We start from the raw sequence: 15,555 nt of genomic DNA on the forward strand, positions 1-15,555 counted from the left end.
TTTAACATAGCATTGTGGATTTTTTCGATGATTTCCTCAAGTGGTTGTGGCGGTTTTTGAGCGACCTGAACGTTCATCGTCAAAAATGGACGAACAATCATGTTGAAATGCAACAGCCCATTTCTTCACGAAAACGATGGTGAAGAGTTTTCCAAAGTAGAATCCAGCTCGTTTTTATTTCCGTTGGCGTTAAATCAAAATATTTTATCACTGAACGATATTCGACTTTATCCATTTTTTGAGAAATACCAAAACTTGTTTGCTTTATTCGATCACAACAAATGAATTACTGAATGCATCTGTCTGAAACGTTACGGTAGGCCGGAAGGATCAAACTTGAGAAAAATCATAACTATTTGATACTTCTGTCATCATTTTTGTCTTCAGGCGAGAATTTTTCGAACTACTTTCGAATCTTCAAAGCACTCCGTTTGCCTCGAACTTGAATTTAAAATTTGGATCTGAATGTCTAAGTGTTTCTGCGAATTCCTTTGCTGGTCAAAACTCGAGGATGGGAGGAATTTTGCGAAAAGAAGGATCTCAAGAGAGATATTAGATTACATTTTCTATTTCAAGAACTCATCTGTACGTTCAGAGTTTTTATATAATTCTGATATAACAAGTGATTTTTGTGGAGAATATTATACTTTGAGCTTGATTATTAATCTCTGACGTGCTTCGCACGGTGGGAGTGATCTTTTGAATGATCTTTGAGGAAATTATAGTGTTAGCCATATCCCTGAGGCATTAAGAATAGAGTAGGACATGCATGTCGTCGATATCATTCACGTGTTTGCTACAAAAATTTCCATACTTCCTTTCGATGCAGTTACTCATACTTATTTACATTTGTAGATTAGCTTGTGGTCTTAGCACTTCGTATACTGATACATAATGATTGGCAAACCTGCATATTTCACAAGCGAAAAGGAGTTTCGGTATTTGTATGGCATTAATATTGCCGCGTGTAAGGAAATGGGCGAAACTTCCAAAAGCGGCCTACTCCGATTTTAACCAAACTTAGTGAAAAGCTATGTTATAAGTTAAAATGGAAGATTATAAAAGGATTTTTGGCGACGCAAACGAGAAGTTTGGTTGAAATAGGAGCATGACTGCTTTTGGAATAACAGCCAGGAAATGTTTTAATCAGAGATCGGACCGGAACAAAATATCGGGTTAATTACAATAACGATCTAATAAGATTTAACAGTGGTTTCGATTTCTTGCTTGTAAATCGATATTACTTAAAGTACGATATTTTTATTTCGTGGTTGTGTTTTTTTTAAATATTTCTTTATAAATTTCTTTAAACATTTTTCTGAGGTTGTTTAAAAATTCTGTAAAACAATTGGTAGTGCCAAGAAATAGTTAATAAATTTCGTGTAATTCATGATAGATAGATTTTTTTAACACTGTTGTATTAAATATCACGAAGTAAAAGAACTAGATAAAAATTTCTAGAAATTAGCAGTTACAAGAGTCAAGCAGTAAATAGTTTTTTTTTATTGTACCATATCTATTCATTTATATGTATGTTATTTATACGGCGTATATGACTCTAATGAGGAGAATAATCAAAAGACTGTAACACAACTTTATTTCAATATTGTTCTAAGCGGTTTGCTCAGGCGTGATTCGACAAGTTTCGATACAAGTCAACGTGGCATTACATTCGCTTCGTTCAATGTTTATAAGAATTCCCGCGTCATATCTAATAATCCAATTACACATTAATGGTTACTATAGCTGCTGGTATTTATTTCCCCTCTTCCAGGTATTTTCGGCTATCATCTATAATTTTATTTTTGCTGCTTCCAATCAGCTTTTATTGCAATTATCTGATATTTGTTTACGTTATTATCTCAGCTATTGTATGCTTCGTATTGGGATAATAACAGTGGTAATTGACGGTATGTTTCCAAAGCAAACATAAATTCTGAAAATGTTGTGTTTCAGAGTGCGGTAAATGAAACAAAACGTTCGGCTAATCATCGAATATCGTGTTAGTTTGGTGTTGAATTTGTTCTATTTATCAAGAACACGATCACGTTATTTTTGCTTCTTGCGTACTTTGCATCTTTTCATTTATTAGTAGTCTGTTTTCGGACAACAAGAACAAGATGATTTTATGACGATACAGCAATCACATTACGGTTTTTTCTATCATTTATTATACATGCATAAATTCTAGTGAGCTGTTTAGCCAGAGGTATTAAGTAGTTGAAGGAAAACAGTTGTTTTTGCCTCATCTTCTTCTATTGAATTCTTGATACAATCGATTTCATTTGTTTCTCGTCAACAAAACAAGCAATGATTACACAATTTCGATTAAGCGAACTTTGTCGTATTATACGACAATGTATAAGAGAAGAGGAGAAAAAGTTTGCCGAGTTCAACCAGTTTGCAGAAATTCCCAGACATCTATCTAATTCTGTCGAAAAATTTAGCCGACTAAATTGAACAATGATTGATATGAAGATCAAATTACTTTGTGTTTTGGTCAATCAGTTTCGGCCAATTCTGGAACTAGTTTTCATCTCTTAGTTACCGCTTGAAATGTTTGAATAGTAATACAGCTCAAAAATGAAATATAGTTTGTATTTCAATTTATTACGAGAGAAGGACGATTGATCGGTGTTCGAAACAAAAAAGTCAACAATAATTTGTCGTGGGTAGAAATATATTTGTTTTTTAATGTAGTCTGTTTCTACCTTGATACTCTTTGACCAACACTTTTCAAGGATTATTATACCACTTCGCTAAAGTGATTTTTCGAGCTTTTCGAAATAAACAAGTATCAATGACTTCGTTGTTGCTCGAAAATTTCTTTCCGCTGGATTTTTTCAGATTCGAGAATAAGTGAAAATCGCAGAGAAATTATATAGAGAAATAAAGGAATTATAAAGGGATAATTATCAATAGCAGAAGATCACCATCAACATGAGGAGGGTGTTGGTTGACGTCAGATTAGTTCCTACCATATTTTGATTATTCCCTCTAAAATGATCGGCACACAAAAACTCGGACTATAACAATTAATCAATACATATAGAAGATCACTTGATTGACTCTTGTAAAATTGGGTTTATATAGAGATTTGTATCATTTTAACATTTCATTTGTATCATTGTAACATTTTTTTTCTTCACGGTAATAACCAATCAATTTTAAATTACAATATATTAGAATTTTTATGTTAGAATATTTACTAAACACACGTTTAGAGTTTGTTATTGTTAAAACTTTTTTATTTTTGCCTTCGACAATTTAAAGTTTCACGACTATGATTATCACGATTCTGACTATTTTCTTGAAATAAATAAATGCATAAAATCTTTTCCGTTGTTTTTTCTACTTAGAAATTGTCATTCGATTTTTAAACAGTGCAAACTGTATATATATTTATATATACAGTTACTGTACATATATTGATATATTTTACATTTATTTAATGATGGTGATTTATTTGATGATGTCCAACGGACTACATAAAAACGGTGAGAATTTGTCATAAAAGATAAACATTACATCTAGTATTATTCCACATATATTTATACATATATTTATTATTATTTATTTACACATATATATATTTGTGTAATAATATTATAATATATATTCCATATATATTATAATATTATTACACAAATTTTATCTTCCCGCTTCTCGGCGCAATTTTGTTCTCTAATGGCGGACCGTTGTCTTCTCGTTCCGGCTTATTTTTCATCTTGGCGACTTTGTTGTAAAGATCCACGTCGTCGCTCGAGTACTTGGATGTTTTCTCTTTCTTCTCTTTGGGAGCCACCTTGTTCTCAATCTTGATGTTGGTGTTGGGAGGTCGTGTGTTAAAGAAACTGCCGAAACCAGCGGTCAGGCCGTGCCAGGAGAAGGTCGTATCCTCGTTGACGTCTTCGTGAACCTCATAGGTATTCTGCGGTCGGTTACCTAGCAGTCCAGCATCACCAATCAGTAATCAATAAGCAATAAATTTATATTATTTGTCTAGATAAGTAGTAATAATTTCGGAAAGATAAATCAGGTCGCACAATCATGACCGGTCCTAATGTTAGTTTCTGTAGGTAAAAAAGTGACAGTTATGAAAGTTAAATGGTAAAAAAATATAATGGTCCTACCTATATAATGGGGCAACACTATGACATCTTATCACGAGACATTCTAAAATTCCGAAGTCGTCTCGTGAAGTTGTCAGAAAGACGTCCATACGATGTTTTTAAGATATTCTAATCTTAGATTATATCCATTTTTATTCCTAAATTTCGGATGTCTCGTCTTCAGACGTTCTAAGATATTTTAGAGACATCTTGTTCGAGACTATTTCTGTGTGCACATATTTATATAAATTATTTGGACTGTTCAAATATTATAATAGAAGGAATACATGTTTTTTGTATTGTCACTTATTGTACTGCAATTAGTGAAGAATTATTAGACTATGCATTGGCTCATCCGCTTTGTCTAGATTAGAGTTCGGTGTCGACACTTTTCGCCGATTTTAATATTTGTAGGTGCAGAAAAAACGAGGAAAATTGACTGATGCTAAAAATATAGTTGTAATTAGAGATACGTGCAGTTGAGCATTATAGTTATCGTATACAAGGTGTTATAAAAGTCCCGAAAGAGCAGAATAACTCGAAAAATATGAGTCCTAGAAAAAATGCAAAGTACTGGGTTTTTATGATTTTTTCCTAGTTATCCGACGATGACCTTGGATTTGACCTTGACAATGACCTTGAAGATCATTTCAAGGTCAGTTTAATTTTTTTAAATAGGACTCCACACTTTTGACCCCAGAAATGAAAAGAGCGGAAAATTCTACGTTCGGATATGACCTTGAACACTGCCAAACTTGACCTCTGAAGGTCACATAAAGGTCTAAGCTTGTTTTAGGCTGAAAACGCAAATATCTTCGAAAATGCACCTGCTGGGCAGCAATGTTACGCATAAGAATAAGAATGTAAAGGTTAACGAGGGATATTCAGCCGTGACTTTGCCCTTATTCTCAAGGTCATGAGTTAAGATTATTATTAAGGTCAAACCGGACTTTTTTAGGACTGAAAATCCATACTTTTAACCTAAAAGTGTCAAGATTGAAAAATTTTACTTCGGATATGACGTTTTTAACCTTGACCTTGTTCTCAAAATTATGCGTTTTACGTTACTTCACTGATCGTGAAGTCTACTAAAAGTAAAGCGTCTCAGAACTCGACCACTGAAGGCAAGGTGTCTCAAACCCGACCACTGAAGGCAAGGTGTCTCAAACCCGACCACTTAAGGCAAGGTGTCTCAAACCCGACCACTGAAGGCAAGTTGTTTCAAACTCGACCACTGAAGGCAAGGTGTCTCAAACCCGACCACTAAAGGCAAGGTTCAGTTAGTCCCGGCCACCGAAGGCAAAGCATTTTGTAACTCGGCCTAGGCCTCCCTTGGCTTCCCATATTTTTGGCGGTTTTTATTACTCCCAGTTTCTACAAATTGTCTGATGGTGCGAGATACAGTCGATATTGAAATATCTTCACCCTCATTACAAAAGTTCTCATTGAACAGCAATCTCACTTCACTGTATGACCTTTGTCTATCCCCCCATCCTCTCATCATCAATAGCGAAACTCTCTCATGCTCTGTAAGAGAAGCCATTTGGAATTGAAAACAAAAAATTTGCAAAAATTTGGTATAAAAAATTCGGTTTCTTTACCTTTAAATAAAAATAATAAGTAATGTACCATTGATCGCTAATAATAATATGATAATAATTCAAAACGGACTAGAATGACATCAAAACTTATTAAATCGATGAAAACTCAAAAACAATCTATTATCTGTTTGACATTGATAGAATCGAGACAAATAAAAACCTTGAAGCATACACTTTATCGATGGCGAATAAATTTTCGGATACCGATCCTGGGATTTTTGAGCTCGCTAAAACCGAATCCGACGTCGGATTTTGCAAATTCAAGATGGCCGATCCAAAATGGCGCCCGATATTGAGAAATTACCAACAATCGGAGTGTGACCTCGTACGTAACGTAAAATCTCACTCTTCACATTATGGGGGGAGGAGGTAAAAGTATATATTTCCAGCCTAAAAAAATTAATTGACCTTGATATGACTGACACATAACCTTAAGAACAAGGTCAAGGTTTCAAACGTCATATCCGAACATAAAATTTTTCAATCTTGACACTTTTAGGTTAAAAGTATCGATTTTCAGTCATAAAAAAGTCCGGTTTGACCTTAATAATAATCTTAACTCATGACCTTGAGAATAAGGGCAAAGTCACGGCTGAATGTCTCTCATTGACCTCTACATTTTGATTCTTATGCGTAACATTGGTCCTCAGCAAGTGCATTTTCGAAGATATTCGCGTTTTCAGCCTAAAACAAGCTTAGACCTTTATGTGACCTTCAGAGGTCAAATTTGGCAGTATTCAAGGTCACATTCGAACGTAGAATTTTCCGCTCTTTTCATTTTTGGGGTCGAAAGTGTGAGGTCCCATTTAAAAAAATTAAACTGACCTTGAAATGACCTTCAAGGTCATTGTCAAGGTCAAATCCAAGGTCACCGTCAGATAGCCAGGAAAAAATCATAAAAACCCAGTACTTCGCATTTTTTCTAGGACTCATATTTTTCGAGTTATTCTGCTCTTCCGGGACTTTTATAACACGCTGTATATGTAATTACACGAGGGACACCGAGACTTATTTTACTTTTAAATTATAAAAATAAGAGCAACGAAAAGTGAACAAAATTTGCAAGATATTTTGTCCCTTGTATCGAAACATCTTCGAATGAAATGCAAAGTATCTCCTTCTTGTTGACTTTAAGTTCATACTTTTATACTCACAAGAAAAGATAGGGAACTTAGAAATTCAAAAAAATTACGAAACTTTGTGTGGAAGTAAAGTAATTCATCTGTAATGCAAAACTATTTTTTGTTCATGCGGAATTCCAGTCTGAGGAGATGAAACCACCTTCGAAAAAAGAATCATTTTTACTTTTAGCGTATATCTTTTAAACTATGAGGCATATGCAAAAATAATTTATATAAAAGTTGTAGTGTATTTCATACTCTTTATAACTGTATATTAAGATTTTGCACAATTGGAGAAGGAGGGGGTATCCAAAATTTTCAATATTGCAAAATTTGAATACACAGTTGCAAATAGTACGAAATACACTACAACTTTCATAAATTAAATTTTACATATGCTTCGTATTTTCAAAGATATACAATAAAAATGAAAAAGATTTTTTCTTCGAGAGATGGTTTCACTCCCTCAGACTGGAATTCCGCACGAACAAAAAATAATTTAGTATTACGGATGAACTACTTTACTTCCATGCAAAGTTTCAGAATTTTTTGAATTCCCGCGTTCTCCAACCTTCCTTGTCAGTTAGTAGTTTTCGGTTATCTCTTTTATACTTGGATTTTATGTCATAACGATGCACCAGCAGGAAAACATAATATGATATTCAATAAAACATATTTGTTGAGTGACTAATTGTTTCCTCATTATGTAATTATCAAGAAGGCTGTAAGGTAAACACTACACTTCACAAACGTTAAACACCATACAAACAATCGTAAAAATCTCATGTTAGATAAACATTAATACGATCACACTACTTATTTCAAATTTCTTGCACACGCTGATCTTGTACAAGGATGTACCCACTCTTCCCATATTTAGCGAAAAACGTACTATGCATATTCAAAAATCTTTCAGCATATTTTTATTGTTTATTGTTGCATATCTTTAACTTTCTAAAATCAGTTGTACAGCAACATTTTTCTTGCGGAAAGAGTGAGTTTCTGCCAGTAGAGTTTTAAAAAATAATACTTCTCTTTAGAGGGATCAAAATACAAATTAATCTATCAAAATAATTACAATAATATCGATAAAATTAAGTTTGTTCTATAAGCAGGTAGGTAGATATTGTATATATAATTGCTCCACTACATGACAAAAAGTATTTCTCATTGTGTAAGAGAAAAGAAAAAACATACCAAGCGAGGTAAAGTAGAGACCAAGAATTGAAATCCGGGCGACTGCTCTACCAACTGAGCTACCCAAACACATTTTATACCTTTTGATATATAGTTTCGCTTTCTTTCTACTCTTTTAGTCATTGAAAAATTATTTAAAGTATTAAATAAATTAAGTTACCTTTTGAGAAATGAATAATAATATTTACTGGAACCAATCTTGGAGACAATTTGCAGAAGGAATAAAAAGTGGTACCAAATATATCGGGCATATGAAATAATGCAGGGGCCGGGAATCGAACCCGAGAGACTTTTCTTCGCTCGCCGGATAAATACTCTACCAACTGAGCTAACACAGCACCATATTCACTGTATTTTCCTCTACTTCTTATATCTAGATTTTATATCAAAACGATGCACCGATGTAAAAAGCATAATATGATATTCAATAAAACATATTTGTTGCGTAACTAATCTTTTTCCATTATGTAACTGCCAAGGAGGCTCCAAGGTGAACACTGCACTCCACAAATGTTAAACGCAAATATAAACAATCGTAAAAATATTATGTTAAGTAAATGTTAATATGATTACGCTACTCATTTCATATTTCTTGCACATGCTGATCTCATACAAAGATGTATTACTTTCCCCAGATTTAGCGAAAAACGTAACCACGCATATTAAAAAATCTTTCAGCATATTTTTATCTGTCTCATATCTTTAATTTTCTAAAATCAGTTGTACAGCAACGTTTTTCTTGCGGGAAAAGTTAGTTTCTGCCAGTAGAGTTTTCAAAAATATGACCTCTTTTTAGAGGGATCAAAATACAAATTAATATATCAAAATAACTATAATAATATCGCTAAAATTACGTTTGTTCTATAGGCAGGTAGACAATTGTATATATAGTTGCCTCACTACACGATAAAAAGTATTTGATTGTGCAAGAGGAAAGAAAAATATATCGGGCGAAGTAGAATAGAGATCAAGAATTGAAATCCGGGCGACTGTTGTGCCAACTGAGCTACTCAATCACACTTTTCTTCGATATATAATTTCGCTTCCTCTCTTCTTTAGCCATCAAGAAATTATTTAAAGTATTAAATGAATCAAGTTTGCGGTTATAATTACTGAATCAATTTTTTAGATAATTTGCGGAAGAGACGAAACCAATACATATTATATCGGGCATATAAGTTAAGGTGGGGCAGGAATCCAACCCGAGACCTTTCGCTTGCAGGCCGACGGCTTTATTAACTAATAAGGAAATGTTGGGAATCCAAAATATTCTGAAACTTTGTGTGGAAGTAAAGTAGTTCATCCGTAATGCAAAACTGTTATTGGTTCGTGCAGAATTCCAGTTTGAGGGGATAAAACTACCTTTCGAAGAAAAAATCATTTTCATTTTTTGCGCATACCTTTAATATACGAGGCATGTGCAAAAATGGTTTATATGAAAGTTGTGGCGTACATTCATACTCTTCGCAACTGTGTATTCAGATTTTGCAAAATTGAAACATTTTTGAAATACCCTTCGCTTTCTTCCAATTTTCCGAGTTTCCTATGTTATTTTATCACAATCTAGAAGAATCAACTTAAATAAGAAGAAAAAAGGGAATCCCCCCCAAGATAAAGGAAAAAACATAGATGATTCTATTAAACAAAAAATGCGGAGTTTCTTTTTATGTAGTATCTTTGCAGTTGCGAGAAAAGCAAGAATACGAAGGGAAATAAATTTTATCAGGCTGTCCAGTTTCTTTGCCCTCGGTCACATTTTTCTGTCTCGAACGAGACCAGATCCATTTCATTTGCATGACACATATCCTACGTAAGATCTCTGACCTTTTCGTTGAAAAAAAACAAATGATAAAAATGAATATAACCGCTATAATTACCAAGAATATTCTGAACGTGAGAGCCATGTCCGCCGTGTAAGCCATGATGACCTTTGCGATGTCTGTGGCCGCCACCTAATCCTAAAGGGTCCAGAAGTCCGCTATAGTGCCCACTGAGAAGTCCATGGTGCCCGACCAGAAAATCGCTCAACGCGTCCAATCCCAGTGGATCTTTGTGGTGCCTGACTACTCTGTTCACCTGTTGTTGAGTAAATCGTTGATTCAATATCTCCTCCTTCCGCTTCCACTTCTGCTCCTTCCTAGCCACCAATCGATCTCTTCGCTCTTGGCGATTCTTTTGGATGATCTCCGCGTTTTGTTGCCTCTGCTCCGCTGTAGACTTCACGAGGCTGCCGACAGCTTCTAGCGTCGCGACAGGGATCTATAAATAATTGTCACGATTGTAGAAGATGACAAAGCACACCTCGCGGCAAATTTCTACAATTATATGCGCATACGTGACCTTAAAAACAGAGTCGATCGTCTGCGTGTTCTCCGGCGAGAAGACCTGAGCGACGGTGGCAGTTTGCTTAATTGCCGTGATCGGAATCTGTAAAGTAAACAGTTCTCCGTATATCGTTTTGTCTGTCGCGATTCATATTTTTGTTGTGTCTATGTTTCGAACGTTTTTTAACTCACATCGAAAAAGATCCGAATTGGGACTGAAATGCTCGGTCTCATAAAGAATAACGAAAACAATTCTCGACTATGTAAAAATGAAATGGTCCAAATATAATACATCATATTAGGAGGTTGAATTAGTTCTGGTCCCTAGCAATAGATGGCTTTAGTAACAAGTTAATGGTTAGTACGAATGTTGAAATCTGGCAACACACAAGATTGAAAGATTTAACATTTCTCTATGACATATGACAGTTTGCGCGCTATTGTTACTGATAGTTTCATTGTTTATATACGTCTAAAATGGATCGTACAAAATTGTATTTTCGACATTCATTACTTTTTTGTTTGATTCGAAAAAATCGACAACTGAAACTCATGAAATGCTTGTTACAACTTATGGTGGACCAAACTCCATCGTATTCCAACCGTAAATTTTGGTTTCAACGATTCAAAAGTGGTGATTTCGATTTGAGTGACAAAAAACGTACTGGTCAAGCAAAAAAGTTCGGAGATTCTGAATTGCAATCATTATTGAATAAAAACACCGCGAACGGAAAAACAATTGGTTGAACAACTTAACGTCGATAAATCAACAATTTCTAAACGCCTACGTGAAAAATTTAAAAGGAAGGCAAATGGGTTCCACATGAATTGAGTGAAAGTGTCATTGTAAATCATTTAAATTTCGCCATGTCTTTGCTTGCCAGACAGAAAAAGAGTTTTTTCTGGCGAATTGTAACTGGAGATAAAAAGTGGATTTTTTTGGTAGTCCAAAGCGGAAAAATCATGGGTTGATCCAGGATAACATCGACGACATCAACATCGACATCAAAACGGAACATTCACTGTCACAAAGCAATGTTCTGTATTTGATGGGATATGGAAGGTGTGGTGTACTATGAGCTTCTAAAATCCAATGAAACAGTTATGGAGGAGTGATATCAACAACAATTGAACAAATAGACTGATGAATTGATGCAAAAAAAGTCAGCGATAGCTAGCAATAGACTCAAAGTGATTCTTTTACACGATAATGCTCGTTCACATGTTGCTTCAATCGTTAAACAAACATCATTAGAGCTCGAATGGGAAATCTTTTCCGCACCCAGTATACTCTCCAGACGTAGCACCATCTGATCTTACCATCTATTCTGATCGATGCAATACACATTTCAAAAATTACGAAGATGTTCAAAAATGGATGTCTGATTAGATTGCTTCAAAAGACAGATCGTTCTATCGCGGAATCGCTATGTTGCCACAAAGATGGGAAAAAGTCACAGCTAACGACGGAAAATATTTCGATTGATGTAAATTTAACCATTTCTTTAAAATAAAAATAAGAAGTTGACCAGAATTAATTCTCCTCCGAACCCTATACAAACATGTAATTACATAACTATGTATATATAAGAATTCTGTTATATATATAAGAAATATATAAGAAATCTGTTAGTAAACTTTTCGTATATTTTTAAGCTTCTACGTTTCAGCTGTAAAGATATAATAATGTTCTTTGAAATTTTCTTGAGCGGGGTAAACACACATTCGGTAGATACAAGTTACGAAACTTTTCTTTTTAGGTAAACTTTTGCGTTAACTGACAGTTTGAAATATTTTTATTTTTTAATTTTTAATTTTTTATCATATTGTCATGCACATATTGAGTAATGCTCCAATTCTTTTTTGCACTTTTATTACGTGGAAACATTCTGTACAACCAATACGACATAAATTTTGCTGAAGAAAATCAATATTCTGTTACTTAAATTTTTAATCGTGGCATTTCCTAAAGTTATTTGTATAATTGATAAAAATATTTTACGCGTTTATATTGCGTACGGATCTTATAGGCTTTCCAAACGTTTTTAACTGACTGGACATCAGAGAGGCTTTTACATAATATTTTTGTTGATTCTTCTCTTCTAATGCTAGCGCAAGAAATATCGATCTATCGAATAGAGAACAAGAAATCCGATTCAAAATACTCACGTTAAAAATGTTGTCTATTACTTGACCGCTCGGCGGTGAAATCTGGCGTCGCACTCTGCTCTTGGAAACATCCTAAAATGCATAAAAAGTAACTAAGACGCTAATATTCTCTTTCTTCCTTTCGCAGTTTCTCACACAAAGTCACGAATAATAAAGCGAATAATTAAGCATTCACAGAAAAATATCACTCTACCGTTAAAAAAAAAACGATTATTTTATCTTCAACAAAGAATATATCTATTGCGAATTTTGAAAAACCTCATTATTATTTACTCAAAGGAAAAGCACTTATTCTTAAGAATATCATAAAATTACAATATTATATTCTCAAGAATATTCTAAAATTTATATTTCTCAAGAATATTATAAAATTATAGCCTATACAGGAAAGAAAGCACATGGAATTTTTGTTTTAATTTAATATTTCTGATTGAAGCACTAAATTTATTTAGGACTCTGAATATATTCATGAGCAAAGCTGCTGCTTACGATAAATTTATGATAAATTGCGAGTATATGAACTTATGAAATAAGTTGACTTGAAGCAAGTAACATTTACTTGAATGGACCGTACATTTTTCTGTACGCGTGAATTGCGCAGAAATTTCTCCCCCGAGATAGATACGATAAACACGACCCACGCCGCAACCTGTCATCGGGCGTTTCATAGAAACGCACAGAGACCCACATAGGTCCATATGTGCATCTGTGAATCGTGCGTCAGCGTGTCCGATACCTGGTCATTACCGTAGCTTTCACTTCTCACGGATTGAAAATATCGAATAATCTTCGTCAATTATCGGAAAGGTGAATACGCGTTGTCGCTACCGTTGCGTAATTTCTCAGAACGCGAGGTTGGAATTTCTGCTGAATTTATGCAAGCATTTTTCCCGGTAAAGGTTTGAACACGATCCTTGTGGCTTTTGTCTTTGAAATCGCACAGCGATATTTAGACCGGGATGTAAATGAGAATTTAGAACGACTCGTGCGACCTCGATATGGGAACATTCAGGACTTGACTTTGAACTGAATCGACAATCTATTCGAAGCAATTGACAATGCACGGAGATTCGACCGTTTGGGCAGCATGGACTTAATCGGTGAGAGAAAAGTTACGACATTTTTTCTTCGATGAGCTTTAGAACTATTGAATGTCTGACGTGTCTTGATGTGATGTGTTACGAAACTTATGGAAGGAGAAGTGTTTTGCAATCCTTCTTTCGCTGATCAGATTGAGGAGAACTCGAATGAAAACGATAATTAACGGTAAAAATATATTTGTTTCTTTCACAATATATCATTTATTTTAGCTCTTGTTCTAACTAATTTCCGCGCAGGTATATAATTAGCGACTCGTAAGTATAACAACTTGATGCACAGAGAAATATATTATTCTGCTACGGAGAAAAGCTATCACTTAGTTCACTTTCTTTTTTTTAATGGTTATCTTCATTCGGGAAAACAAACGGTGTTTTTTTTATAACAGTTTTAAGGCAGATTCGTCTTAAGTTTTAGGGAAGTTAATTATCGTGTATCCAAAAGAAGAATTTATTTTCTCTCTAAGAATATTACAAAACTTATATCCTTCCTTTTGCAGTTTCTCACATGAAGTCATGAATAATAACTAGGCATTTACAGAAAAATATAATTTTACTGTTAAAAAAAACGATTATTTTATCTCCAACAAAGAATATATCCATTGCAAGTTTTGAGAAGCTCATTATCATTTACTCAAAGAAAGAATTTATTCTTAAGAATATTATAAAATTACAATATTATATTTTCAAGAATATTATAAAATTTATATCCTATGCAGAAAAGAGAAGATATATCGAATTTTTATTTTAATTTAATAGAAAAATTGAATTTAATCGAAACCAAGAACGAACCAAATGTTTGCAATTAATTTATTAAATATTCTAAATTAAAATGCTGAACTCACTGAATTCAAAATATATTTTAGCTGAATTTTATGCTTGTGATAAAGCGATGTGACAGATTTGCGGATATATAAATTTATGAAATACTTGAATTACTTGAATTATTATTAAAACATTTGAATATACGCTTGAAAAACAAGCGACACTTCATTGCATCCCCGAAATTCAAACTGTTCCAGTCGTTTAGTCCGAAAATTCCGAACACTCATATTTGTGGATCCTTCTTAAATTGCGATATTACCCGTCAATTTACATGCAACTTACGCCGTACGTGTCGCCGAGCAGGAGGAAGCTCAGAAGTCCGTAACACCAAAACATCCTCTCGACACTTTCCAGAGCGGACTATGATCCTGCGAGTTTCAACACAAGTTGACGTACGATTGGACCGCGAATCCGCCTTGCCGATCTATAAGGGCTGCGGCGAGATCCCACGCCGGGTGTCGACCAATCCGGCTGAAGGATCCGCGTAATCCTTGCGCCAGTCTGCCCGGATGAAGACGGTGCTTTCTACTTATCGCAATCGGGCCACGCGCGCTCCCCGGCTCCTCTTTCACCGGCCGATCGTTCCGCGTATTTTTCTTTATCTCCCGTTTATAAAACTTGGACGGCGTGGGTCGAGAGCCGGCACGCTTGCATAACTTGATATATCGTAGAGAGCGATGAACGCCCAGCTATGATATAACCGTAGCAAAAGCGGGGCCTTTCATGCCGAATTTCGGCACAACCGGCATCATCTTTCCCTCTCCGACTCAGCTGGGACTTCGTGAATCGGCCGTTTTCCGCCAGAATCGCGAGGGGCGAGAGACGCCTGTTTGAAAGTGGCAGGTCACGTGAACGACTTTATGGTCATTGCTGGCTTTTTTTTCGATTTCGCGCGACCGACTTTCGATTTTTGACGACCCATTTCCGTTCAGACAGAAATGCAGCGGACAGACGTATTTTTTTATGTTTATTATTTCTATGTATATATTACTTCCATTTAATCATAATTATTTACATCGGAACGTGTGTAATGAAACAAAATGGTTAACTTCTTTACATATGTTCACTTTTATCATCCGCACAAATTTGATTTATGCCTAAATATTTTC

At 34.7% G+C, this 15,555-nt stretch overlaps 1 protein-coding gene across 1 annotated transcript; it reads right to left on the reverse strand.

Moving 5' to 3' along the window:
• Positions 1–3,518: 3,518 nt before the first annotated feature.
• LOC105192471 (uncharacterized) lies at positions 3,519–15,121 on the reverse strand. Its single transcript, XM_011156636.3, has 5 exons — positions 14,729–15,121; positions 12,525–12,596; positions 10,372–10,458; positions 9,909–10,290; positions 3,519–3,945 (listed from the first exon to the last, which is right to left on the reverse strand). Exons 1-5 carry the CDS (start codon positions 14,780–14,782, stop codon positions 3,641–3,643), a joined length of 900 nt encoding a protein of 299 aa, XP_011154938.1. The 5' UTR covers positions 14,783–15,121; the 3' UTR covers positions 3,519–3,640.
• Positions 15,122–15,555: the final 434 nt, after the last annotated feature.

This window comes from Harpegnathos saltator, unplaced genomic scaffold, assembly GCF_003227715.2.
Source record: "Harpegnathos saltator strain DR-91 unplaced genomic scaffold, Hsal_v8.6 scaffold587, whole genome shotgun sequence".
NCBI classification, from domain to species: domain Eukaryota; kingdom Metazoa; phylum Arthropoda; class Insecta; order Hymenoptera; family Formicidae; genus Harpegnathos; species Harpegnathos saltator.